Source organism: Triticum urartu, chromosome 3A (genome assembly GCF_056163025.1).
Source record: "Triticum urartu cultivar PI428250 chromosome 3A, HENAU_Tu73, whole genome shotgun sequence".
Classification (NCBI taxonomy): domain Eukaryota; kingdom Viridiplantae; phylum Streptophyta; class Magnoliopsida; order Poales; family Poaceae; genus Triticum; species Triticum urartu.
In genome coordinates, this window is record NC_141875.1 from 729,858,615 (window position 1) to 729,886,398 (window position 27,784).

The 27,784-nt window shown below is 47.6% G+C and overlaps 1 protein-coding gene, 1 non-coding gene and 2 pseudogenes across 2 annotated transcripts; 1 reads left to right on the top strand and 3 right to left on the bottom strand.

Moving 5' to 3' along the window:
• Nucleotides 1–7,173: 7,173 nt before the first annotated feature.
• On the bottom strand, nt 7,174–9,328 carry LOC147982317 (uncharacterized; annotated as a pseudogene).
• Nucleotides 9,329–10,603: 1,275 nt separating this feature from the next.
• Nucleotides 10,604–16,330, top strand: LOC147982318 (protein neprosin-like). The gene is made up of 8 exons (XM_087517313.1): nt 10,604–10,723; nt 12,329–12,471; nt 12,561–12,650; nt 12,919–13,095; nt 13,183–13,329; nt 13,452–13,508; nt 14,809–14,952; nt 15,845–16,330. Exons 2-8 carry the CDS (start codon nt 12,373–12,375, stop codon nt 16,223–16,225), a joined length of 1,095 nt encoding a protein of 364 aa, XP_087373439.1. The 5' UTR covers nt 10,604–10,723; nt 12,329–12,372; the 3' UTR covers nt 16,226–16,330.
• A 6,797-nt stretch (nt 16,331–23,127) lies between these two features.
• Nucleotides 23,128–24,217, bottom strand: LOC147982319 (uncharacterized; annotated as a pseudogene).
• A 1,793-nt stretch (nt 24,218–26,010) lies between these two features.
• LOC125549496 (uncharacterized) lies at nt 26,011–26,865 on the bottom strand. The gene is made up of 2 exons (XR_015600030.1): nt 26,592–26,865; nt 26,011–26,456 (listed from the first exon to the last, which is right to left on the bottom strand). It is a non-coding gene; the product is annotated as an uncharacterized LOC125549496 (transcript).
• Nucleotides 26,866–27,784: the final 919 nt, after the last annotated feature.

Sequence of the window (27,784 nt, forward strand, 5' to 3'; positions counted from 1 at the left end):
CTCGACGACGACGTTGGCGGGGTACCGCCGTTCCGGCACGGTGGGCGGCGCTTGGAACGTCGGCCCGTTGTACTGCATCTTGCTCGCTTCGCTGAGTGGAATGGCTTTGGCTTTTGGGGGAAGAAGAGAAGAAGTTGGAGGCGCAGATGGATCTGTAGAAGAAGAGGCAATGGTGGGCAGTTTAAATAGCCGGGGGAGACGAAGTGGGCACACGCGCAAACGGCCGGCGTAGATCATGACTCAGTGCGTGCGTGAACCGATGCGATCATCAATGTGTGAACGTGAATCGATGCGAGCGTGCTTTGCGTGCTCTGCGTTGGCGGCTGCCTGCCCCCCATTCACGAGCGTGCGTGCAGCCTGCGGCGTGAACCAATGCCTCGACATATGGACGCGACCGTGCGTGCAGTCTGCCCCTTCTGTCACCGGCACGTATGCCTGCGACGCGTGAAACGACGATGCGGAGCGACTGAATCCACCGGCAACCGTGCGGCACGGATCGATGCGTGCGTGTCGGCGTGCATGCATGCGATTAGGTCTAGGTCACTAGATGCGTGCGTGGCGGTGTTCGCATGCATAGCAGGCTACATCGTGCCAAAGCCGGGCATGCATAGCAGGCTGCATCCATCGATAGCAGGCTTTTTAAATTTATTACCAACAAACTAACGGGCCCGTCCTATGAACACAAACACGGCCCAACCAGCGAAGCCACAGCCACAGTCAACAGAGTCCAACGAGCCCCTAAAAAACAAAGTCCAACGTGGCCCCACAAGTCAGTTAACGGCCAAGACGGCAAACGTCTATTATGAACATTTGTGAGAGTTTCAGCTAAGGGAATGGGGAAAAGTGAGCAAAAGTTTGAAGCGTGGGGAAAACTGAGCACAACTAAGGAATTGGGGGCACAGATGGAATAAGCCCTAGTTTTAACGTTGCGCCATATCCATCTGCTCCTCTTCAGACTGCGCAAGCTTGTTTTTCAGCTCGGCCACCACTTTCAGGGTAGACACCGAAGACGAGTCCGAGGCCTAAAAACAAAAAATAGTATTAGACTTTGAAAGGTCGAATTCGATCCTCTCGTCGGACGTGTAGATCCAACAAGAGTCTTGGGGGTACTGCATATTCACTTTGAATATAAATTTAAAATCAATACATGGACCCCCCTTAAGTCAGTTTTTTTTGTGGGGACCCCCAAGTCAGTTTATCAAACTAATTTGGGCTCGGGGGCTACTCTGCATTCACTCTTAATTAGAAGCATAAATTAAAACTTCGACTAGTATTGTAAACAATTCTTCGGACAATTATTTTTCAAAGCTTGTCGTTAAAGGGCTACTGGGTGTACTAAGCATTAACTAAAATGGTACCGTTGTACAAACTAAAGAACGGTAAAAATAACATACCTCAAAACCTTTTGAAAGGCTTATGAAGGCCTCTACAATTCCGGCTACTGCAGACCGGAACTAGTTAAAAGCTATGCCGAGAACAACACGGTGCTCGGGGTAAATCAAGGAGCTCCATAGAGCTCGCTCCATCTCCTTACGCCGCCCCAAGATGGCCGGCTGAGCGTCCTTGGCCCCATACCTCATCGGAGAGGTAATGTCCGCCTCTATGCGGCTAGGCGGCGCTGGGTCTGTCGGAGCCGAGAACTCCGAGCGATTAAGCATCGGCTCCTCTAGAACCAGGGGAGCCCCTTCCCCTTGATCCCCTCTGGCTGAGGGTTGGTCCTCAGACATGGACACATCGGCACCACTCTCTCTGTTTAACATAGGAGGGTCTGGATGTGAAGAGACCTCCCCAAGCTCATCGTGAGTTGGGTAGGGGCGCGCGCGCACTCGAGGAGCCCTCAACGAGCTCCGGGGAGGGATGGTGTTGTTCGACTCCTCTTCAGGAAGGCGGTGTTTCGTGATGTAAAACGAAACAATATGGTAAAAGTTAAGAATATGTCAGTTAAAACTTATACAATGTGTTAAATAGAGTACCTCCTCGGCTGCGGCTTCCCTCTGCGTAGCAGGGGATGCACATCCTCAGAAGAGCCGAAGAGCACTGCCTCGTCGACGGCTAAGGACTTTCTCTGCTGGGCAGCTTTGGCTTTTCGAAGCCTTTTGAACAACTGAGGAGGGCAGTCCTCCTCGGTGTTTAGGGACGTCGTCCTCCTCCTCTGGGGCGAGTACGCCTCGCCCTCCTCCTATCCTTATCTTTCTCCTTCTCTTAGACGGAGGAACTATGGGCTCTTTTCAACCTGGCATCTGAGGGAGCTCCTGGGCCGCGCAAATCATTTTTCTTCTTCGGAACAATGTACGGTTCCTTGGCCAGCAGCTTGGCAAGCTGGGGGGCTTGGGACACCTTGGGCAGTGGCGTCGGGGAAACTATTTTGTTGGCCTTGTTATGCCAAGTCTGGTCATCGGATGTCAAACTGATTACTTTATTGAAAGTTGCAAGTATAGAAAGGACAGTAGCATCCTGAAAATTGTCTATAACTCGGATGGACTGTTGACGTCATAACTGATATCCCCTTCCTCTTTGGGGAAGATGTTCTTGGGCACCTTGAAAAGAGACGTGCACATCCCATCAAGGTTGGTGCGGAAGAAGAGTCGCACCATCGCCTCATCCTCGAGCTTGTAGTGCCACATGGGGTTGGCCTTGAGTTGAAAAGGAAGGATGTGGCGGTGAAGCATGACCTAGACTACATCCACCAGCTTGATGCCTTGGTCGATCACTGTCTTGAGCCTTTTCTTAAGTGCCTTCACCTTGCCTGGATTTCCCAAGTCCATGCCTTTCTTTGTCCAGGAGACGAGCATCTTCGGGGGCTCGGTCATGAATATAGGGACTTCGGCTAGACTGTTGGTGAGTGGTTCAGATATGTAGAATCATTCTCTCTACTACACATTCATGATCTCCACAAATACGCCCTCGGGCCAGAGCAACGTGGGAGCTTGCTTATCATGGTCCTGCCACATTCCGCGAGCTGGGAGCCACTAGTCTTCGGCTTGACACTGAAGATCTTCAGCCACAAGCCGAAGTGCGGTTTGATGCAAAGGAATGCCAATGAAAAACAGCCTCGGGCCACGATGCGTTATGTGATAACTGATTCAACCCCACGATAGGTGGTGATGGCTCGGGAGAGTTTTCAGGGTTTTGATGTCTACTACGCAACCTTCTCCTTGTAGACGTTGTTGGGCCTCCAAGTGCAGAGGTTTGTAGGACAGTAGCAAATTTCCTTCAAGTGGATGACCTAAGGTTTATCAATCAGTGGGAGGCGTAGGATGAAGATGGTCTCTCTCAATCAACCCTGCAACCAAATAACAAAGAGTCTCTTGTGTCCCCAACACACCCAATACAATGGTAAATTGTATAGGTGCACTAGTTCAGCGAAGAGATGGTGATACAAGTGCAATATGGATGATAGATATGAGTATTTGTAATCTGAAAATATAAAAACAGCAAGGTAACTAATGATAAAAGTGAGTGCAAACGGTATTGTAATGCGTTGAAACAAGGCCTAGGGTTCATACTTTCACTAGTGCAAGTTCTCTCAACAATAATAACATAATTGGATCATATAACTATCCCTCAACATGCAACAAAGGGTCACTCCAAAGTCACTAATAGCGGAGAACAAACAAAGAGATTATTGTAGGGTACGAAACCACCTCAAAGTTATTCTTTCTGATCGATCTATTCAAGAGTCCGTAGTAAAATAACACGAAGCTATTCTTTCCGTTCGATCTATCATAGAGTTCGTACTAGAATAACACCTTAAGACACAAATCAACCAAAACCCTAATGTCACCTAGATACTCCAATGTCACCTCAAGTATCCGTGGGTATGATTATACGATATGCATCACACAATCTCAGATTCATCTATTCAACCAACACAAAGTACTTCAAAGAGTGCCCCAAAGTTTCTACCGGAGAGTCAAGATGAAAACGTGTGCCAACCCCTATGCATAAGTTCACAAGGTCACTGAACCCGCAAGTTGATCACCAAAACATACATCAAGTAGATCACGTGAATATCCTATTGTCACCACAGATAAGCACATGCAAGACATACATCAAGTGTTCTCAAATCCTTAAAGACTCAATCCGATAAGATAACTTCAAAGGGAAAACTCAATCCATTACAAGAGAGTAGAGGGGGAGAAACATCATAAGATCCAACTATAATAGCAAAGCTCGCGATACATCAAGATCGTACCACCTCAAGAACACGAGAGAGAGAGAGATCAAACACATAGCTACTGGTACATACCCTCAGCCCCGAGGGTGAACTACTCCCTCCTCGTCATGGAGAGCGCCGGGATGATGAAGATGGCCACCGGTGAGGGATCCCCCCTCCGGCAGGGTGCCGGAACAGGGTCCCGATTGGTTTTTGGTGGCTACAGAGGCTTGCGGCGGCGGAACTCCCGATCTATTCTGTTCCCCGATGTTTTTAGGGTATATGGATATATATAGGCGAAAGAAGTCGGTAAGGGGAGCCACGAGGGGCCCATGAGGGTGGGGGGCGCGCCCAGGGGGCAGGCGCGCCTCCCTGCCTCGTGGCCACCTCGAAGCTTCCCTGACTTCAACTCCAAGTCTCCTGGATCACGTTCGTTCCAAAAATCATGCTCCCGAAGGTTTCATTCCGTTTGGACTCCGTTTGATATTCATTTTCTGCGAAACACTGAAACAAGGGGAAAAGCAGAAACTGGCACTGGGCTCTAGGTTAATAGGTTAGTCCCAAAAATAATATAAAAGTGCATAGTAAAGCCCATTAAACATCCAAAACAGATAATATAATAGCATGGAACAATCAAAAATTATAGATACGTTGGAGACGTATCAGGTTTGAACCCTCTCACTGGTTGTACCAACGTGGCAGGCCTTTGAGGCTAAGTTACTTCAACACCTCAGGCGTGGGTGAGTACCTTTGTTAAAAAGGACCTTGTATTTTCCCTTTCAAGGGTAAGGTTTCAAACATATGGTGGAGGGGTCAACTGTAAAAGGAGACCCCAACTAACTCAAAAGCCGTTGAAGATTTCAGATTCAGAATAAAAACCAATGGAGAAGGAACTTGCTTGCCAAGCCGAAGACGTCATTCGAAGAAGCCAATCCAAGGATGGAGCAGCAGTCTTCGGCTTTGAAGACCAGTTCAGGGGCTACACATGGTGTCCTGGACTGTGCCAACCTATATGGCCCATGGTCCATGGGGCGGGCTTATGGCCCGCCGATCACTAAAAGGAAGGACTACCGAAGCTACAAACCCCAACGTGATCTAGATGGAAACCTCCAAAGACTTCGCGTGTACCTCAAGGGTTGCTCTCTAGTAGGAATGTTGACAACCGACCGTATGTGTAAACCTAGTTACCCTAGGTGCATATATATAAAAGCCAAAGGGTTTAGTTTTCAGAGGCACATTTACCAGCCTTAAGGTTTAGAACACATCATCCGATCTTGAGGTAGATCATCTTGTACTCTATACTCCCTCACAATAATAGAATCAAAGTAGCATGTAAAGCTTTACCTCTTAGATAGGGCCCGGACCTGTATAAAGATCGTCTCCCTTCTTCTCGTGTAACCATTGTTCCTAGACGTATGTTCGGGACCCTCTACTCGAGATCCGACGGTTTTAGCACCGACACCGTCTGGCTACCGGTCTTGCTCCCTTGGGAGGCACGCCGGACCGACGCCATGCGGCGCCATGAATGCATCCACACTAAGGACCGGAGGAGGTGCCCATCGGACCAAAGGTTTTGGACCCTAATATGTGTCACACGTGTGTCACGAAGCAATTTCGCTCACACATCTTTTTAGCCACCCATTGTGACACGTCAGCCTTTTTGTTTTTTTCAACATTCATGCCAATAAGGAAAAAAATAAATGATGCCAGCGGGAATCTTTTGAGTTTTTTGAACTTTAAAATGTTTTATCTCTTACATGAAAAATCCGATTGAAAATCCGTGTTCATCATTAAATCCGTCGCGACGAGGACTTTGAAATTAGATCCCATATCTATATGTTTCAATGATATATTTTGCCGGTTAAAAGTTGTCATGTCTATTGCGAATAAATTTTCATGGTGTTTACACTCAAGTTGCCATGATGTGTTTCGACTACTTTTTTTCTACGTTTAAAGTAAATTTTGACATGTTATAATAAAGGGAATTAAGAAACTAAATTTCCCATGAAGAATTATTAGAATTTGCGATGATCCATGAAATAATTTCGACATGGTTCATAATTGAAAAGAAATCCATCATCAATTACTTTAAAAATGCATTGTCAATGACTAAAATTGGTCATGAACCAGAAACTAAAATTGCCATGGTGAATTACTTAGATTTTCCATGATACCTGCACTAAAATTTGCCTTGCTTCATACAAAACATAATTTCCATGATCAAAATACTAGAATTGCCATAGTCAAAACACTAAAATTGCCGTGATCTATAAACTAAAATTGCCATGGTGAATTATTAAAAATTGCCATGATACATGAATTAAATTTGCTGTGGTTAATTACTAAAAATTGTCATGGTCAATTAATAAAATTAACTTGAAAAGTAGTTGAAATACAATGGTAGCTTTAAATCTAGAAAAAAATAGATGAAACATATAATGGTAACTTTAGTTTAAATACTATGGCAACTTCAGTATAAGGTCATGACAATTTTTGGCCCCAAAAGAAACATGTCAAAACATATCAATATGGATCTAATTTTGGAGACCTTGTCGAGACGGATTTAATGATGAAAACGAATTTTTTATTTGAGAGATAAAACATTTTTATGTCCGAAAAAGCAAAAAAATCTGCTGATGTCATCTGTTTGATGTGGCAAAACGGATAGTAATGAGGGTGTTTGGACCATGTTTCTTCGTGCCGCACGTGTGTCACTAATCATTTGGGAAGGTTTTGCGTGTGACCATGTGGGCCCTTATGGTCAGCCATACAGTGCGGGCGCGTTTGGACAATATGGGCCAGATATGGGGATTGCAGGTCAGTCCATGCATTTGGACCATGGGGCGTCCGGTTGGGTGACAATTTCGCGTCCGAGAAGTGAAAAGGCAGGCTGCGTTTGAGGCGTCCAGTTTTTTTAAACGGAGGAAAAATATTTGCCTCATCAATTAATTAAGAAGAAGAGAATTGCCCAGTTAATTTTCGGAAAGCCAGGCAAAAACCGATACAAACAACCCGAAACAGGCTACTCGGGAAGCACCAAACACCGTGACCACACAGACAACCCGTCATATGCTCCTAACCCACAACAATCGTACCTCACCACACTTGCACAACTCAACAGAACCCTGACAAGAATAGCAACAACGATGAGTCGGACAATCAAAGTCACATCGACAACACAAGAAACTAAGCATCATCTATCAAGAAACCGCAGACGCCTTCCCATTAACGCACATACCGGCCACATCAATATCCTCAACCACATGCACCTCCGACCCGAAGGACTCAGAAGACGCCTCTGGATGCTCACATGACAGACATGAATCATCTCCCTCACACAAGGTCACTAGTGAGTCCACCTTCATGTGCTTCACTGACAAAAGCGAAGCAGAGCTCATACATCGCTCCCTAATCTCGGGCATGATTTGCAGCACCGGAGCCATGAGCATGGCGATGGACTCGTCTTGAGTGCTACATAACACAGGGGGCGAGATAGACATCGACGACGAAATGTTCCCAACACGGGGGGAGAAACAACCATATAACTTTGCCTCCTTGTCCTCCTCGGAGCAAACACCAACTGCAATAGGAGGATGTGGCGTCATAGCAGTCGGCAGCATAGCCGGCACAAGGGAGAGTCTACTCAGAGCAACCTCCGCCCGCTCCAAAAAGCTCACAACCCGCACCAGGCAGCCTTGCAGCAGCACAATCTGATCAGCTAGAGCAGACTGCAGCACCACTTCAGATGAGGTTGTCGAGTCCGCCTTAGCAGATACAATAGATGCCCAGGACCCATGGTGAAGCGCCTTGGAGAGGGGCGCGAATTTCACTGGACCCTTGCATAAAGCTGAAGTAGGACCATGCATGGTGTTGACGCTGGCCACGGGCGGCGTGGCAAGGCATGCCAGCGAGCTTAGAGGACGCCAGGGATTGCGACATCCGTGTGCACGGTGACATTCTCCAAACAACGTGAGCACCGCAACGGATCTCTGCAATGAGGCACACGATGCCCATGAGCAAAGCATGGCATCTACCGTGAAGCCAAGTAGGAATGGGACGGAGCCATTGTCGTGGATGGCGGCGGCAATATGAGCCGATGCGGGCTGCACCGCGGCAGCACCTCCTGCCAACCCCCATCCATGTCCACCTCATGACCCACACACATCTCGTCGGAGTCGACGGCCTTGGCTGCAACCGGCGGCGTCTGAGGGGCCAGCTCCTCTTCGTCTTCGTCTTCATCATCACTGTTAGCAGCAGAGGCCCACAAAACAGATCTTCGCGCACTGGTCGGCAAACCCCCCATGCCAACGACGATGCCCTCTGCGTTAGCTGATGGAGATAGGGAGGGCAGCTCCTCTTCGCAGCCCATGCCGTTGCCATTGGCCGGGGCAACAAGAGCCGGTAGCAGCAGGCCTGTGGCGGCACTGGCAGGCGGCGGTGCCGAAGCAGCTGTTGTCACGATCTTGGAACACAGCGAGGCCTTAACACCCCAAGCTTCCTTCCTAAATCTGAAACTTGGGGGCACCGGCCGCAATCGAGGGATGGCGCCGGTAGACGGGACGCTGCCTGCAGCCGTAGTGTTCGACGCTGGCACCACACGCGCAGGCAGAGGCTGCCCTGACCTGGTCTCCACGGCCGCACCCACATCACCGGCAACCGAGGTCCGACGACCCAGCAGCTGTAGCGACATGGCAGAGGACTCGCGAGCATCTGGACTCGGGGAAGCAGAGGAGACCACGGCAGAGCTCAGCCCTCGAAGGACCGACGCTGGCGGCTAGAGGACGGCGGCTGCAGCAGTGGAAGACGGCGCTGGAGCGGCTCCCGCGGAGGAGGTTCGCGAGAGCGGCGTCGCGGTGTTGACGAGGGGACGGGGCGGCGCCGAGGCTGGTGCGGGAGAGGACGCCGCGGGGTGTCCGGATCCGGTCTCGGCGGCAGCAAGGGAGGCCCGAGGCCGGAGATCCGGCCGGCGGCGGTGCGCGGCCAGCCGCCACTTGCGCGGTCGGGAGAGCGCCATCCCGTGTTTCGCCGTGGAGATATTTCTTGTTTTACTAACTTATTTGTGGGTTGCTACTAGGCGTTCAAATTTGATTTGGAGTAAAGGGCACTTTTTTAGGATTTTCAGTCCTTTTACCTTCCAGAGCCTCTCTTTCTAAGTTATGATTTTTTTTATTGTTGTCAATTTCAATTCGTTGAGTATGAGATCACTTCCCCTTGTTTTCTCAAAACACGGATTTGGCTCAGGATTGCCCTTTTTTAATTTCAGGGTTTCTTTGAATTTGACTACGATTCAATTTGGCTTAGAGACGTATATGAGGCGTCCCGTGATAGATCCTATAAGGTGAGTTTGCATGCATAGGACTGGATGTTCGAGCGAGCTTTTCGGCTCGGCCCGAAGCTCGCTCCAGCTCGGCCCGTTACAGCTCGGCCCGATAGAATAAACGAGCGAGCAGACTTGTGAAATGAGGCCCGATTCCCGACCGAGCCGAGCCGAGTTTCGCCCGGTCCAACTCGGTGACTCGCTCGAGGCCCAGCCCAATTCCCATCAGCCTTCGTCCCATTAGGGCACGAGCGACGCAGAGAGAGCGCAGTCTCTCCTTTCTCTGTTCAGCGCCGCCGCATCCCTCTCCTGGCCGCGCCGCCACATCTCTCTCCTTGCCGCGCCGCAAAACTGGACCGATGGCGGCGAGCGATGCGGCCATTCCTCACCACCCCGAATGCAGGCGGACACTCCTCCCCTGGTTTCTCGCTGTACGTGACGAGCAGGTACTCTCTCCTTCCTTCCCATTAGTAACTCGGCGCGCACACGCTCGGCACTTAGTCACGCGCGCTCCCTTGCACTGGCGCACGGACGGCAGATGACACACATGCTCCCTGCATGGCTGCGCAGGCACGCGATGGATGCATGGATGGGTGTAGGGCTTGATGGATGGATGGATCAATGCTTCTGCTTGATTGTATAGAGTGTAGCTGTCGTCCTCCTTGCCGCGCCGGATGCCGCCGTCGTCCTCGCCGCGCCGGACACTGGACGGCTCGCTCTCGGCACCGATGGCGCCGTTCATCCCTCCTATGGTGCCTGGCCAAGCGTCCGCCGCCCGACGCCCGCAAGCACAGGCTTGCACACACATTAGCAGTGCACATGCGAGCTGCTCGAGCTGGACCGAGCCAGAGACAAAACGAGCCGAGCCTCCAAAAACAGGCTTGTTCAACCAACGAGCCGAGCCGAGCTCGGCTCGCTTTAGGCGAGCCAAAGGCCGGCTCGGACTGAACTCGGCTCGGCTCGATTCGTGTCCAGCCCTAGCATGCACGGATACTTCATGATTTGACTATATTCTCTTTCGACGCTCCGTAGTCGATTCTGATGATAACTCTCTCTCTCTCCGCATCCCCTTCGGCTGAACATGCATGATGCCTGGGCTCAAGTTACATGAAGCCTGCTCGTCCACTTGAACCTCCTGGTCACGAGCAACCCCCCCTCCCCTTCCCCACGCCCTTCTCCCTCCCCTTGCCCAAGTAGCCTTCCTTCTCCTCGGAAAGATCTGGATCTCCGCACCAAGTTTGTCAAACCAGGTGAGCCTCCGGACTCTGAATTTTGGCCGAGTCTGCATTCATCCGTAGTAGCCCATTGTTCAGGCGCCTGCCATTTCTGCGCAGAACTAACTAGTTGTGGAATGTCATTTCCATGGTTAGCTGCTCTGTTTTTGCCTTGCTGGTACAGTAGCAGAGTAGTCCATCTTGAACTTCTAGCGTTTTGATTAATCAACCCCTTGAGTTGTCTTCTGAGTTTTTACGCACATGTCAGTACGTTTATTAGTTAGCAGCTAAACAATGCATGAATAAAGTTGAGCAATTAGGTAGAAGTTTTGTGGATATTCACCCCATCAACAGACCCCTGTCATTGCTATTGTAAGCACATGGTGATAATTGAGATGTTTATGCCCTGTTGGAGCAAAGTGGTTTTCCTATTCCTGCGCTCCAAACGGGGCCTTTGTGAAATTGGATTTGTCCATTCTCCATAATCTCTATCTTTGTATAGTGTGGTGTGTGTGGGTGCGCGCACGCCTCTTTATTGAGCCACAAATAATCTATGCCCCATACAAGTCAGATCCTCTTGTTCATGAGCGTTTCAGTAAATTGGGCTCACATGGACAAGGTCACTAATGTCACCAGTTTCATTAGCTAACTAATCTCATGTGCCATAAGTTTGATCGACAGTAATGGTTCTCGTTAGCACATAAGTGCATGTAAAACTTCTTTGTTTGTCAGTCCCTCTCATATATATGACTCTCTGGTAGCTAATTAGATCTGTTACAGAACCATGCATAAGCCACTTGTTCAGTTAAGGTTCGACAAACCCTATTTGTGCAGTTAAAATATACCAGCTGAGCAAATTGAATACAGTGAACATATAGGCACTAGAGAGTCACTTGATTAAAAAATTGGTCAATTTGGTAAGCCACTGAACCTTGATTCGATGCATTGAATTATATGATGGTTAATGAGGTTTCAAGTCTACTACAGTAAATCACATAATGGAGCTTGTCTACCCCAATACATGCAGCCTTTAATTTGATATGGCGCAAAGGGATGTACAGTACTATTTTATTTCTTACTGTTAATTTGTCATGATGGTTTTGGTCTCCTAAAGTCCAAATTGTCTTTGTACAACAAACCTGTCGGTTAATACCCACTGTTTGGTGCGTGCTAATATAAATCTTTGTTAAATTTGTAACTTACTTTTTTGTATGGATATACTTGTTGTCTAATTAAATAAACTATGTCCGATCATCAGCGCAAGCAATTATTTAGTGTGATATGTGCTCAAACAGAAGGAACAACTTTTGGTTGAGTTATTGTCGTTTATAAGACAGTATACACAATATGGTGTGCATATATCAAAACCTTGCTTATATTGTGAGCATCTACTGCAATATAGGTCAGTCAAAAGTTGTCACATTTAGCAGCCCCAGTTAGTCGTACATACTATGCTGTGAACTGAAACAAATACAGCCCTGGCTATTCTGGGCCATATGCACTTTTCCCTCAGTCTTCTATTAGGAGTTTTTTTTTTCTGTGAAATTGACCCAACAAATATGTTTATAGATTCAGTTTTTCATTCTACTTGTTTGCATGACTTAAATAACACATTCACTTTTCATTATTTGTCTTTATAAGCTTTGGGGTTGAGCAAGCAATTCACAAGCTTGGAGGTAGCTGAGATGAAAAAATATTCGAAGCTTTTGGTTGTCTTGTGGATGTTTTTGCTTTTGTTAATCAGCACCGGAGATTCAACAAAGTCAGTTATCAAGTTTATAAAGGTGTGCGTCCATTTTACTCTAAAACTTCTAACTTCACTCTATTTCATTATGGTTACTTACCAAGACATAGTTTCCTATTATATTTACAGAGCGAAGATGGTGATATAATCGAGTGTGTTGATATTTACCAGCAACCATCTTTTGAGCATTTGGTTATAAAAAATGACACAAAATTTGAGGTAACGTTTGTTGTTACAATTATTTTAATTTCTTGCCTGTGAGGATATCTAAATACAAGTAGTGCCACTAGCTTATACTAGTATATCACTGTATGTAAAATAGTTGAAGTAGTAAACTTAAAAGTTGACCTATATGCAATCCATAAGTTTAAAGAAAATAGAAAAAATATTACATTTTGTGGGCACAAAACTACATTTTCTTATACCTCCTTATAGCCTTGATCACTGAGGGCAACCTAATTAACTTTATGCTTTTGTGCTGTACCAGATGCAACAGATGTTTAGCACGAATAATAAGAAAACCAATGCAACCACAAGTGCAGTGGTTCATCAAATATGGCAGAAGAGTGGAAACTGTCCAAGTGGCACAATTCCTATTAGAAGGATGACAAATAAATCTCATGTCGAGCTTGAGCAGGAACAACTCACTGCATGCAAAATAGAGGTGAGTTTACTTGATAATCACCAATTACTACTATACGCGATCTCAGATAAAGTTACATGATGATGATGTTTTATTATGATTTACCAGTTTGCTGGTATTGAAACATACCAAACTGTATATGGAGCAAGGGCGGATATAAATGCCTGGTCAATAAATGTTGAGCCAAATGAGTGGAGCGTCAGTGCAATTAATATCTACAACGAAAATGGGTCGTACATTCAGTATGGTTGGATGGTAACGTTCCTCCATATTCTTAGCATCGTGTTCTAACTTTCATTGTTAGTAGTATTACACTTGCCTTTTCATGGAAAGCTAAAAGGGTCGAGGACAAACTAAATAGTTATTGGTTCTTTCAGGTCAGTCCATCTTTATACGAAGATGATGGTGAAACGAGATTATTTATTCGCACAGTGGTACAACCTTGAATCTCTCCTTGGAAATTATAATAAAATCATATAGCACGTCATTAAATATATGTTACAGATCAATGCACCTATATGTTAAATGTATTAATCTATATGTCACTATTTAAAAATTAATGCAATTGATGCTACGTATCAATGCACCCATGGGCGGATTTAGGCCCCAGGCAAAAGGGGCAGCGGCCTGGGGCGTGAGGCCCATGTCCTTCATATACTAGTGCACTGTAGCTACAGTAAATTGCTACAGTCAACAACAGAGCTGCCTGGGCCTTGGCCCAGTTCGCCTGGGCCTTGGCTCATTCCTGGGTCCGCCACTGAATGCACCCTTTAGTTGTTCAGATGTTGACTACTAGTTTTTCGCCTTGTTAGGCTGCTACCAATAACTATACTTGTACTTCATTTTTTTTCGGAAAGAGGCATAACACTCGGAACTCTGCATCGGTTGATGCACATAACACTTAATTAATTATTGCAGCGGTTACAAGATCTATATATTGCAGAAGTGATAAGGAACATATGAAGCTTCATGGGTCACATATCCTTTTCCTGTGCTCACACCTAAATCGTTGGATAAATCTCAAGCAGTTGTCTCCCACATGTTTCACTTAGAGACCATAAACACCCTTTCTCTTCCCGGCGAAGATACGAGCACGTATGGATCCAATTAAAAGCCTGGGAAATTACCTGTAAATTTTCTGGAACTTTTGTCATGTTAAAAAATAGTTATTGAGACAATTCCATATAACCAAAGTAAAAGCGCTAACTCCCACACGAATTTGAGCCTTCCACTGTTGGTAAATGTTCACCAACTAGTTGATGAACATATTCATACTACTCATAGGTGGTGGCGAATTAAACATCTTGGGCCCTAAATCACATCAGCTTGGCGGATGTTATATAGACATGGGTATTGTTTTCCCGTGTGGTGGTGGTGGTGGGGGGGGGGGGGGCATCTCCTACCAAAGTATCATCCCAAAATGTTGCGGTGAGGTCATTTCCCACCACAAAACCACTCTGCAAAGAGAAGCAGTAGGCTTCTGCAAGCTCATTATCCAAGACTACCACGTTTGTTAACAGAAATAAAACTGAGGTTGAGCATACATCAATATGGTTTTTGATATCTATTTTTTTGAAAATATACTAGTTAGGATGCTTTTTTGAGACAGAATAAAAATGTACTAGCAGCATGCATATATTGGTACGGCCTTTACTTTTATGTGGACGACTTTTGAAAGCCACAAACATACTCCGATGGTACTAACAAATTACTCCTTTGGAGCTAATTCTTCAGGACCCACCTCGTGGCATTGATTGCTTCAATCTGAAATGCAATGGGTTTGTACAAATATCAAACGAGTATGCTTTTGGTGCGGCCTTAACTCCTTTATCAGAGTTTGGTGGGGGGCAGACTGAGATTCAACTCACTCTATACAAGGTAACTAAAAGTTCAAGCAGTGTAATAGGTATGTAGTTCGTATATAACTGGACCATGGGAAGTAAAAAAAATCTTTTCAAGAGCCCTAAAAATATATCATCTAAATTTAGTTTAAGGAATAGCTTCACATCTAGGGAGTATATTTTACAAAACTTTGTCTAGTTCTATGAAAACTGAGTTTAAAAAATAAAGGTCAATTTTATTAAACTATCTCTAAGATACCCTTGATTCAAATGCTCTTGGTAGGAGAACCTTGAAAAAAATTGTTCCTTACAAATTTATCTTATGTGAAATGTTTGTTTTACTTAATCTGTCTGAATCCACGATGCACTATATTTATAACTAAGAAAACCTTTTCAGAAGTATTAATTCGATGCATACTCATTTGTTGATGCAACAATATAGTACACATTTGAAATATGGATGTGAAATAACAATCTTCAATCCAAAATGACATTGCAATATATCATTTCTGTGTTTTTGAACCACACATGCATATGCATGTAGGTAAAAACGGTCATCATGAAGGTGTAGTGTGATAGCAGCATACATACGTATTCTCCCTCTATCCAAATCTAAAGGGCCTAATTTTTGAAGTTGCCTTTGACCATGGATAATAAGATTAATAAGATATGAGATGCATGATACAAAAAAGTAATTCATTAGAAACTCCTTTTGCATCCGAGCTTAACTGTATACTTTTTGTAAACATACACATCATACATTGTTTGGTCTAATCTGTGGTCAAAGATAACATTGGAAAAGTATTAGGCAGTGTATATTTGGATGGAGGGAGTATGTTATTAGTTGGGGCAGACGTTGTTTTAGTTTTGCGAATCTACTCTTTTCCCTGTATCTGCCCATGTAATTAACTAATAACACGAGCATACAGGATGAAATAACCGGGAGATGGTGCGTGATGTACAACGACCGATTACTGGGGTATTGGCCGCGGGAGCAGTTTCCACAGTTTGAGAATGGCGTGGCGGCATTTTGGGGAGGGCAGCTCTGCAACATGCATACCGGTAACAGGTACACGACGACCGAAATGGGGAGCGGCAGCCTTCCGTCAGAAGGTTATGGAAAGAGTGCCTACATCCATGGCTTGGAGGTGATGGATATGGGCCAAAACTGGAATAGGCCGCTTGAACTATATCAAAACCTCAGCTCCGATTGCTATAAGGTGGAGACGTTCAAGACCAGGGACGGCAAGGTGTCCGCTTACTTTGGAGGGACGGCTAGTATCAAGTGCTGCGGCATGTACTGCGAGTAAGAAAATCCAAGTAGACACGGCTTTGGTTTTAAGACCTCCCATTTAATTCTAATGTGTTGAATTCCGTCGCCACTTTAATTATACTGTATGTACATCATAAAATTTCTTGTCATAATCAAGCTTGACTTTTCAGTTATAAATTAGTAAACTTCTATGTTTTTCTGTTTCCTACTGTGCATATTGTCGGCTTCCTTAAAACTGCATTTTTTATAGAGTGATGTCTTTGGATTTTTCTTTAATGAGTGTGTTCTCTTCATCGTTTAATGTATGCCACCATATATTACTTATTATTAAAACAAATAGTAATCTGGCTTGCGCAAGTGTGCGGGCATCATCTCTATTCATTTTTAATGATCAAAATACATAGTCCCATATATAATTTTTTTGAGGGAACGCATTATATAGATATTTAGTACTCCCTCTGTGTATTAGTTTACGGAGGGAGTAGTATGATATGTGAGGGAATATTGTTGTCAAAGATACTCCATATGTTATCTTCACCAAGTGACTCTTCGTTGGAAAATTTAAAATGTAATGCCTTTTCGTTTGATTGTATGTTTTGGTTTTGCCAAAGGAAAATAATAAGATATGTAAATGCTAGGTAGAAAACTTGAACATGAAAAAAAAATATTCTTTCTACGCAGCTTAGTGATTAATCGCAAGACGACTATTTTATTTACCCAAGGGTGTATGAAACTAAATAACAATTCACATTTAAATTATTGTTGAATATAAAGTATATCTTAATCAAGAGTTCTAAATGCCATGTTATAGTTGATAAAACAAAATAATGTGAATTTATACCATCAACCACTCCATTGTGCTTAGTGCCCTGACATTTGTGTTAACCTTTTCTCTCATAGTTATGTAAACCATCCTGTTGTTCACATGCGCCCGCTTCTTTCAATTTTCCAGCAGTGTACCTCTCCAGAAATGCTAAGTTAGTGCTGAGAGCATAATCCAATTTTTAAGTGTATTTTCAGTGCTATCTATTAAAAAAATTACCAAGATTGTAAATGAAATCCTCCCTTCACAATGGGCATCACAGTTAAATCTATACCTAATAATAAAGGAAGGCATGTTTCACAAATATTTTGGTCCGTTCACATACATTATATTTTATGAGGTTTATTCTATTCGAGGTGGTACTATTTTTTTTAGGCCGAGGTGGTACTAATTTTTCGGAAGCAAGAGATTGTTGTCACTTTGTATTTGCGGAGCTGTGATGTGCCAGCCCTTCACATAGGCAGAAGTTGTACAGAAGTCAAAAATATCACAAGATATAAAACTGGGAAGCGGGCATTTGAAACCAGAAATGTTAGATGGAGTAGAGAGGATTTCTTGGAATTGATGATGGATATTTTATTGAGCCTCTCCGGCAGTTTATATAGAGTATAAGGCTTGGAGGGAATGAAGCCTCTTGTAGAGATAAGGCAGGAGATGATTACAAATCATAGTCTACCATATACAAATATATGCCTATATACTCTAACATCCCTCTGAAGTCGTAGCGGTAGCGCCGCAGACAATAGGAGCGTCGTGGACGGTCAGACTGGAGAGAATAGCAGCCGATGGGCTGACATCCCCCTGTAGTCGTAGTTGGAGTGTTGTGGACGATGTCGCGTCGCGGATGCGTTGATTGTAGAGGAAGCGGACGAGTTGCTCAAGTGGGGTGGTAGCCCTTTGTGCCGTTGTCGAGGTAGCCGAGAGCAAGGGTGGTGTAGCTGCGGTCGAGGTTGCCGTGCGAGGTAGCCGAGAGCAAGGGTGGTGTAGCCGTGGTCGATGTCTAGTCGGGGAGGCCGGTGTCGAGGTAGTCACCGTGGAGCCGTGGGCACAAGGAGGCGCCAAATTAGCCATGGGCGCACTGGTGTCAAAGTAGTGGTGCGCCAGAAAGAAGATGATGTTGACGAGGCGTCATGTCGGGTTTGCCAAACTTGGGGATACGTCGTGAGCGAAGGCCTGCGTCAGTGTTGCCCGCACCGGGAATGCGTAGACGGACGAAGTCGGTGTTGACGATGCACTGCTCCAGGCTTGCCAGGCCTGGGAACACATTGGGGACGAAGGCACGCGTCGGTGTTGCCAGCGTTGGGCATGCTTAGACGGGGACCTGCACAAGTTGTATGCCTTTTCGGAGGAATCGTAGGGGGCGGCAGAGAAGTACTCGACGACGTTTGCGGCGCCAATCGGCGCGGGGCCAATGTCGCCAACGATAGTAGGAGTAGACGAAGTGGTCGGGGAAGAGGACGGCGACGCTAGCAATGAGCTGGTGCTGGACGAAGACGAAGGGGGATTGGACGGGCGACGCGGCTCGGGTGAGCGAGCGGTAGCAGCATCAAAGAAGAGCGGTGTCGGCAGCTTGACGGTGGCGGCGGCTGGGTTAGGAGTGCGATGGTGATGCTCAAACTAGGCGGGGAAGAACCTGACAGCGTGACGAAGACCGGCGCGGACGATAGTGTTCTGATACGTCTCCAACTTATCTATAATTATGTTATCTATTTTGGATGTTTTATATGCATTATTATGCTATTTTATATTATTTTTGGGACTAACTTATTAACCCAGAGCCTAGTGCCAGTTTCTGTTATTTCCTTATTTTTGAGTTTTACAGAAAAGGAATATCAAACAGAGTCCAAACAAAATAAAACTTTACGATGATTTTTCTTGGACCAGAAGACACACGTAGGACTTGGAGACAAAGGCAGAAGAGTCCCGAGGGCTCCACAAGCCCTTAGGGCGTGCCCTAGGGGGGGGGGCGTCCCCTGGCTTGTGGGCCCAACATGACTCCTCTAACCCTAATTCTTGGCCTATAAATTCCCAAATATTCTCAAACCAACAGAAGCGTCCACCAAAATACTTTTCCGCCACCGCAAGCCTCTGTTTCCACGAGATCCCATCTTGGGGCCTTTTTCGGCATCCCGCCAGAGAGGGATTCGATCACGGAGGGCATCTACATCAACCCTAGTGCCCCTCCAATGAAGCGTGAGTAGTTTACCACAAACCTAATGGTCCATAGCTAGTAGCTAGATGGCTTCTTCTCTCTCTTTGATCTTCAATACAATGTTCTCCTCGATGTTCTTGGATACCTATCTGATGTAATCTTATTTTGCGGTGTGTTTCTCGAGATCGATGAATTGTGGATTTATGATCAGATTATCTATGAATATTATTTGAATCTTCTCTAACTTCTTATATGCATGATTTGATATCTTTTTATTTCTCTTCGAATTATCGATTTGGTTTGGCCAATTGGATTGGTTTTTCTTGCAATGGGAGAGGTGCTTAGTTTTGGGTTCAATCTTGTGGTGTCCTAACCCAGTGACAAAGTAGGGGTAGCGAGGCATGTATTTGTGTTGTTGCCATCAAGGGTAAAAAGATGGGGTTTTCATCATATTGTTTGAGTTTATCCCTCTACATCATGTCATCTTACTTAAGGCGTTACTCCGTTCTTTATGAACTTAATACTCTAGATGCATGTTTGATAGCGGTCGATGTGTGGAGTAATAGTTGTAGATGCAGGCAGGAGTCGGTCTACTTGAAGCGGACATGATGCCTATATTCATAATCATTACCTTGGATATCGTCATAACTTTGTGATTTTCTATCAATTGCTCGACAATAATTTGTTCACCCACCGTATTATTTTCCTTCAAGAGAGAAGCCTCTAGTGAAACCTATGGCCCCCGAGTCTATTTTCCATCATATATTTTCAGATCTATAAACCAAAAATACCTTGCTGCAATTTATTTACTTTTACGTTTTAGGTTTGTTTGTGCTTCGCCATAAAAAAGTGTCAACCTCCATTTATCCTTGTCCGGTTCATCCACAGAGCAGTCAATGTGATAAACAGAATAACCAAGAATTTCAATCTTTATTGGGTTGTTCCAAAAAATCCCTAAACCTCCACTCCTTCCTTGGCTACTTACAGCATAGCCATTATCATAGCCAATAGATCCTGCTAAGTTTTCTACCCTCGTTCTATCTATCTGAGTCTCGACAATACATAGAAAGGTAGGGGCAAAGTTTCACGCTAAATCGCGTAGTTCTCGAACTGTCGCGGCCTTACCCGCCCCACGACAGTTCCAACTTAGAATACTCATTGTGCCCGGCGGCACTCCTCGCGGGAGCCCGCTGATGCTGCATTTGGTGTTGTTGTATCCTTTGGACCTTTCTTATATTCGCTTGGGACTGTCGTCGTTTCCAGCTCACCATCGGCCCTTGATTTCTTCGGCCTCTTGCTCTCCTTTCTGGGCGAAACATAGACAGGCGGGAGGGGGGGACTAGTGCCTGAGCGACCACTAGCTCCCTTGACATATTCCCTTTTGCCCGTTTGCATCAGACGTACTTGCTCCGTTCTCAACAGAGGTTCTTTTATTTGAAAGCTGCACCTGATTTTGCTCCACCCCCTCTTCCAATGGGAGTTTGCCTACGTCAACCCCATCGTCTTTCTCTCTGTCCACCACTGATGCTTCGTTGGTGTTGTTCTGTTGCTGGTGTGCATTAAAGCGCCAGCTCTGATTCGGGTTGTTAGCTTCACATACCCTTCCACGTCCTCCTGATCTAGCTCCTCCTCTTCCGCGCTGCGGCGTGAAGTTTCCCCGACCAGCGGGCCTGAAACGGGTGATATCAGCATACAGAAACTCCCCCCACTCAAACATTGATTGATCATGCTCCCCATCACCACACTCCTCATGCCAATGCCCGAACTCTCCACAGTTATAGCAGAAGATGGGTAGCTTTTCATATTTAACCCGATACCTGACCCTTTCCTCCCCCTTCGTCCCTGTGACAAACCTCTTAATCTTTGCGTTAATGTTGAGCTTCACCCTCACCCTGACAAACTCTCCAAAGAAGCCTGCAGGTAGCTTCAACTGTACCTCTTGCACCTCCCCGATCCTAGATGCCAAGCCTCTGACCGCTGGTTCAATCAAGAACTTGTCGGGGAGACAATGGATTTGTGCCCAAATAGCTAATTTATCCAGCTTGAACGAATCTGGGTTTTTAAAGCCATCGTACTCCTTCATTATGACCGCCTGATCTCTGAACAGCCATGGACCCTCTGACATCGCCTTGTTCCAGTCCCCTAAACAGCCAAATTGTGCCGTGAAGAGATTCTCACGGATTTTCCTCCAGACCACCGGTCGTGCCGGATTCCAGGCCGCCCTCATATCCCCATATAGAGCGTTGGGACTAAAGGTTTTTGGTGTATGGACTCTAACGATCGCCAGCCACTTCGCCGGTTCCGCCATGTCTGGCAGTTCTTCCTCCCAGATGAAATCATCCTCCTCCTCTTCCTGCAAGGTGAGCCTCGCAAGCAGTTCCTCAGTGGTTTCCTCTCCCTTCATCTTCTGCGATCTTGCGTTGTCCGCCATCTCTCCCGATCCGATCTATACCAACTGACTCCGCCTCCCTCTTGACGAGACAAAGGAAGAAAAGCAGCCCCGATCCCAGTACCGCCGAACAGATCGACAAGTAGTGGGAGATTATGGATTCCAGCGGGGGCCGCCGAAAGAGATCGAAACCCTAGGTTTTCCGCCTAGGGGATACGGCTGTTTCTTCTGTTACGTGGGTGATGCAAAGGACGCACGATCAAAACAGAGATCCCACGGCACATACGGACCGGCCCAAACTTCGGCCGGCCTGCCGGCTACAAACATTTACCTTGTTATGGAGGGAAGAGATAACGCTGCGATCTACGCTTCGCTTGGCCGGTCGGCCAATGGGAATCATTAGCCATAAAGTTTGCCTATTGCCCTCTCATACCACTAAAAAAACTCATACCAAAAAGTACAACACTTTCTTCAAAGTCAAAACAGAACTGAACTCCATCACACTGTCGTCCCAGCTGCTGCCGGCGACGCGATGGGGTCTGCTCCACCTCCGCACTGAGAGCATCTCCAGCCACGCCCCCAACAGGCCCTCCCAGGCGATTTTTCGGCGCCGGCGCCCAAATATCGGCCCAGTCGCGCCCCCAGGAGCCCGTTTTTCGCCGGTTTGGGCCGAAATTGGCGCCGGCGGACCCAGGGTGAACCCGGCGCGCTGGAGGGCGCCCAGTGGCGCCGGGCAAGCGGTTTTGGCGCGAAAGCGGATGGGCCTGCCAAGTCAGCGAGACGCTGCTTCGTCGCCCTCATAGCCTCGGTTCCCGCGGGAATCAATGCGAAGGTTGCCGCGCCGGTCAGCCTCCATTGACGCCTCACGGGCGGTGCAGTGAACGCGCGTGAACGCGCTGCGACACGTGTCCAGCCATGCGTCGCCCGGCATGCAACCCGTCACCGCCCCGCGATGGCTATAAAAGGCGACCTCCCCGCCGGTGGACGCCACAGCTCTCACTCCCCCCCCCCCCTCCCCGGCATAGATAGCAACACTCCCCTCTTCCCGCCAACGAGAAAGATGGCCGAGAGGTACCCAGGCGATGGAGCGGCGGCGAACGGCTCCGGCCGCCGCCACCTGCAAGAGCCGAAGGCGCGCCTGCTCTACGAGGCCGAGTACCCGGCGCCCCCGGACATGTGGGTGCCAGGGACGTGGAGGTTGAGCGCCGGCGGCGTCCCGGTGCCACCGGTGCCCAAAGGGGCGGCGCGGCGGGCCGAGATCGCCCGCATCCGCTCGTCCCTGATGGAGGAGCAGCGGCACAAGCCGCGCTGCGCCGTCGACAGCCACACCCTTTGGACCATGTACTTCCAACGCCGCCGCGAGGAGCAGCTCGCCTCCACCAAGGGCGTCATCCTGCGGGGCCGCCTCAACGCCGACGGGCGGCACAAGTGGTGGGGCGTGCCCGGCCGCACCCTCGAGGCCATCTTCGACCACATTGAGTGCAGCAACGTGACGTGCCTCGAGTACCCACCGCGGCCGTCCTTCTCTCGCCGCCGCGGTGGATGAAGCCGGGGTCGTCCTCGTTGTCGGGCTCCGGCTCGCCGGCCACGCTCCGCCCCGTCAAGCCCGAGCCGGAGGAGATGCCGCTCGGGCGCCGCACCCGCAGCGGCGCCCTCGTCATCAACGAGGGTGCCTGGCCCACCCCGCCCGCTCCGGCTCTGTGGAGGCGCTCCCTCCGCCTGGTCCGGCCGAAGCCCGAACCGGGGCTGCTCCCGGTGAAGCCGGAGCACGTCGAGATGGCAGCCCCCGACGACGAGTCCACCCTCAAGTGGGCGAAGGAGGACTACGTCCGGGAGCAGGTCCGCCGCCAGCGCCGGGCATACGCGGAGCTCCAGGCCCGGCGCCATGGGCACTAGGAGGGCGGCGTCATCGTCCTCGACAATGATGAGGAGGACGGGCCATCCAGCGCGCCACCACGCCTCGGTGACCCTGGCCAGGGCTGCAGCAGGGACGGCGCCGGCCCAAGCCAGCCGCGCGATGATGACGACAATGACGACGGCGGCGACTACACCCGCTTCTACAGCCTTCTCGGCATGTAGACGACGGCTGCGGCGACGGCGGTGGCGGCAAGGCGTAGTTTAGGCATAGTTTGCATGTTTTCATGTTTTCTGTTCAAATTTCAACGAAGTTTCGCCGAGTTCGTGCAAAAGTCTCCGAGTTTGCACATATTTTCGTACACAATATCACCGAACCCGGGACGACCTGTGGGCTGACGACTGGGAGCTAGGTCGCCCCCACGCGTCAATCTAGCGCCGGCTCGCCCCCAGGAGGCTGATGGTTAGGTGGACAGTGGTATCCCCAACCCACTAGGGTTCAAATCCTGGTGCTCGCATTATTCCTGGATTTATTTCAGGATTTCCGGCGATGCGCTTTCAGTGGGAGGAGACGTTCCCGTCGATGACGAGGCGCCTACGGTGACTTCGTAAATCTCAAGATGATGTGCCGGCTCAGTCTTTCGGAGGTGCTCATAGGGGTAGTGGACCAAGCTCCAGGAGGAACTCGCCGTGCCCAACCGCCGGTCCTTCCTCAACACATCCACCGGCGAGTGTGTCCAGGTGGACCCTCGAGCTCCATGTCCACAACCTGCTCAGCCTCACCACTGAGGGCCTCGTCATCCTGATCCATGAACCCAAACACGTCCGCCTACTCAACCGGCTTACCCTCCACCTCCTCATAGACCTCCCACCAGTTGCCATGCTGATGCCTCCAGAAGATGGCCTTCTTGGCATGCTCTGCTCTTTGAATGGCTTAACTGCCAGTGGCTCTGGGATTGCCTCAACAGTGGTGCTCTACTTCAACGAATTCCGCATGTTTGGTATGACCAAGCCTTGCGATGGCCAGTGGATGTCACTATCCTACCATGATGATTGGTGGGAGTTAGCACCCATAATCTTCGTAGAATGCTTCTACTGCGTCAATCAAGGTGCTCTCATGGTGCTGGAGATAAGCCCACCACGGCTGGAGGTGGCTTATAAGCTGCATATCCTGGTTTCCCACGAAAGAGATACCATGCACCTCAGGGACAACTGCTGGTTCACCGCATGCTCTCTGGCCCCCATCGATAATCTTAGGCCGAGCTATGACCTGTATCCGGCAGAACTAGGCGCAAGGACACTATTCCTGGTCAATAGCCTAGGTGGAGGTCGAGCATTCTCATGGGCATGCATAATTTACTCTCTGTACCTATCAAGGTTTTCCCCTCCGGCTCAATCACCGGTGGCACCATTTACCCGAGCTTCGAAATCAACAAGGGGTACAAGGTCGAGGCTTACCATCTTGTTGATAAAAGCATCACATCTGCCGCCAACTCCATCCTGGATGGCTTGTTAACACAGCCACAGACTCTTGTGGACTGCCTCACCATTAGCTGTAAACGCTGAATATTGTGTTCCATCACCTGGCTTTAGGTTATCTTGTTATTATTTAGTTATGGCTGTTCTTCTTATTTTTGCTGGTTGCCATTGTGTTAGCTGTAAGCATGGTTTTCCTTGAAGCCAAACCCTTCTTTTTATGTTTCATTGTGAAATTAGGTTCGTTAAAAAACAGAACGAAAAACCAGTAGCAACAATGTGATGTGAGACACTGTCCAAACAAGCCCCTGTCTTGCATTACCGGACGAGTTTCCATCTTGAACTCAAACTCTTTGAAAACACATTACTTATTTTACTTTTTTTTCTTTCAAGAATCATCATTGAGGAGGCACAATCATATAACTACAGTTCGGAAATCTGAATTCTAATTTTATCTCTGCTCTTTTGTGGACCCTTATAAAGTTGTTTTGTGATCTTGATAGAATTATCAAGTTTTTTGGTAATTATATAGATCGGTTTAGTTGTAGCTTACTGTTTGTCTTTCTCACTTATCACTGTACTGCTTGTTCTAGCATTATTTTTTCTGAGGGTAGTGTCAAGACGGGTGGTATTGAAAATGGAAGATGCAGTCAGCAATCCTGATTTTGAATCATTTTTTCCAGTTTCTTGTGCAGATAGCAATCAGTTTTAAGAACCATGCTAAAATCATTGTCATCTTTCTGAAAATAGTGAAAATACTAGTTTATGGCTTTATGCTTATGCTTTAATCCTTTCTTTCTAGGTAACGTACGGTTCATATTTAAGAGTTCTTCATGAAAACTTGTACTGCCACTTCTGGTATTAGTTTTGGAGTTTGGGGTTATAATATCCAATAATTTGTGTCTTAGTTTGCCATTTACACCTTGCGAAGAGGAACCAGAGCAAAAGGTAGGGGAACTATTGACACAAAAGAACGTTCTTGGCAGAGTAAACTGAACCATGGAAATGATTCGTATCACGGTCCTCGTATGGATCACACGAGTGGACGAATACTTTGAGTTTAACAAGCCAGGAACTACATGCCTAATTTAGCTCAGGAACCTCGGGATCCTTTTTGACAACTTATCATACGACAAAAAGTTTGCAGAGATAAATTCTACAACCTGAATTACAGTACTTATTTCTTTCAAGCTCACGTGAATAACAGGAGTTCCGCAAGGCGCAGCGGTTAACATAACTGCACTTCAGGACATAACATTATAAGAAATCAAATGGCTGGCTGCAACATACTTATTTCTTTCAAGCTCACGTGACATACGTAGAGGGTCAGCCAGCAAGGAGTGTAGCGGCCGTAAGAAGCAGGATGGCGAGGAGCAGTGACAAACGGCTCGGTGCTGCGGCTGCAGAGCGCGATGGTGGCGACAGTGGTGGCGGCAGCAGTGGCGATGGAGGCGGCAGCGGTGGCGACGGAGGCGGAAACGGCTGATGGTCGATTGGCGTTGGTGTGGTCGGCAGCCCGTGCTCCGGACGGTCAAGATGAGGAGATGGCGGAGACGGACTCCGGGCAGCCTCAGCTGCAGCGCAGATTAATTAGTTGTAGTTCGCACAAGAAAATATGGTCGGCGTAGAATAAAATAGATGCAGCATGCATATATACCGAAATCGAATAGCTTGGCCGGGCGGTACTTACGCAGTGGAGTATTACTTACCTACACAAGGCGCACCATACACGATTGGGACACATGTGCGCGGCTCCGTGACTAGTCCTGGAAGCTGCTGGGTCTGGGTCTGGGTGGTGATCAGCCCAAGCAGTAGCAGGAGGAGAAGAACAGAGAGGCGCCTCTGCTGCTGCATCGCTAGCTGTTGAGGTTTTGGAGGTAGAAGTAGCTAGAACCTCTTCTCAGGCAAGACTATATATATATGCATGTCGTTGTTGCGGAAGTGACTGAAGGATGGAGATTGATCGAACTAAGATCGAGTTGATCGATTCGTGTGTGGTGTGTGGTGTGTGATGCGTCCAGCATGCGTGTACCATGGAGTCAAACAAGCGATGTCATACATAACCCGTAGTACCGCCGCACCAGCTATACACGCTGGTTGTTGAGCTACCCTCCTTTGCTGCTGCGAACATTATTTGATGCCGATTTTGTGGGACATCTTTTCCTATCAGTTACAACAGAATCTGTGGGACACTAGGTAGTACAGCCTATATCATTTCACGTGGTAGTACTTGTTTTTATACTGTCTGCAAGCCAGGAGGAAGTTAGAGAGAACGGACGGACGTGCAATCATCTTTTGGGTGGCCGCTGTTCGTCGAATCGTCGTGGCAACGTGGGAGGGAAGGCAACGGGAGCAGGGCAAGGGAGAAAATAAATAAACGGACGGACTGCATTTTTGTCCTAATTTGATGTTCTAGATGTTATATATTTCTATATACTACAAAAAATGCAGGACATTGATTATTTTGAAGCGGAGTTAGTACTAAGAGCATCTACAACCACGGGTAGTACCTTATTTGAGTTATCAAACGCCCGCGTACGAGTCCCGGTGTGTCCACGGACAGTGACCAGACGAACCCCATATTGCAACTCTAACAATCATAGTATGCATTTTTATATTAGCATTTTCGTACAAAACCATGTAAAAGGCTCCTTGTCGGACTCCAACTCGACGCAGAACCCATCGATTTCCGCCCTGCAACGGTGGAGGGTAAGGCGGTTGCCCTCCACCTGGGCCTCGGACTTGAAGGAGTCGAGGATGGCCTGCTGCTCCGTCGCCTCCTCCGCCTGGGCCAGCTCGAACTCCGCCATGGAGTTGCCCATGTCGGAGCCCCCAGGCGCTAGATTTGCCGCCATCACCTCCTCCGGCTCCTCCTTCTCTGTGCCCTCCTCCTCCGGTTCTG

What these genes read in the sequence shown, in the direction of transcription:
- LOC147982318 (XM_087517313.1), top strand. Translation starts at nt 12,373, where the DNA reads ATGAAAAAATATTCGAAGCTTTTGGTTGTCTTGTGGATGTTTTTGCTT. An exon ending in AAAATGACACAAAATTTGAG is followed by an intron (nt 12,651 to 12,918) that starts GTAACGTTTGTT and finishes GTGCTGTACCAG; the next exon opens with ATGCAACAGATGTTTAGCAC. An exon ending in TCACTGCATGCAAAATAGAG is followed by an intron (nt 13,096 to 13,182) that starts GTGAGTTTACTT and finishes ATGATTTACCAG; the next exon opens with TTTGCTGGTATTGAAACATA.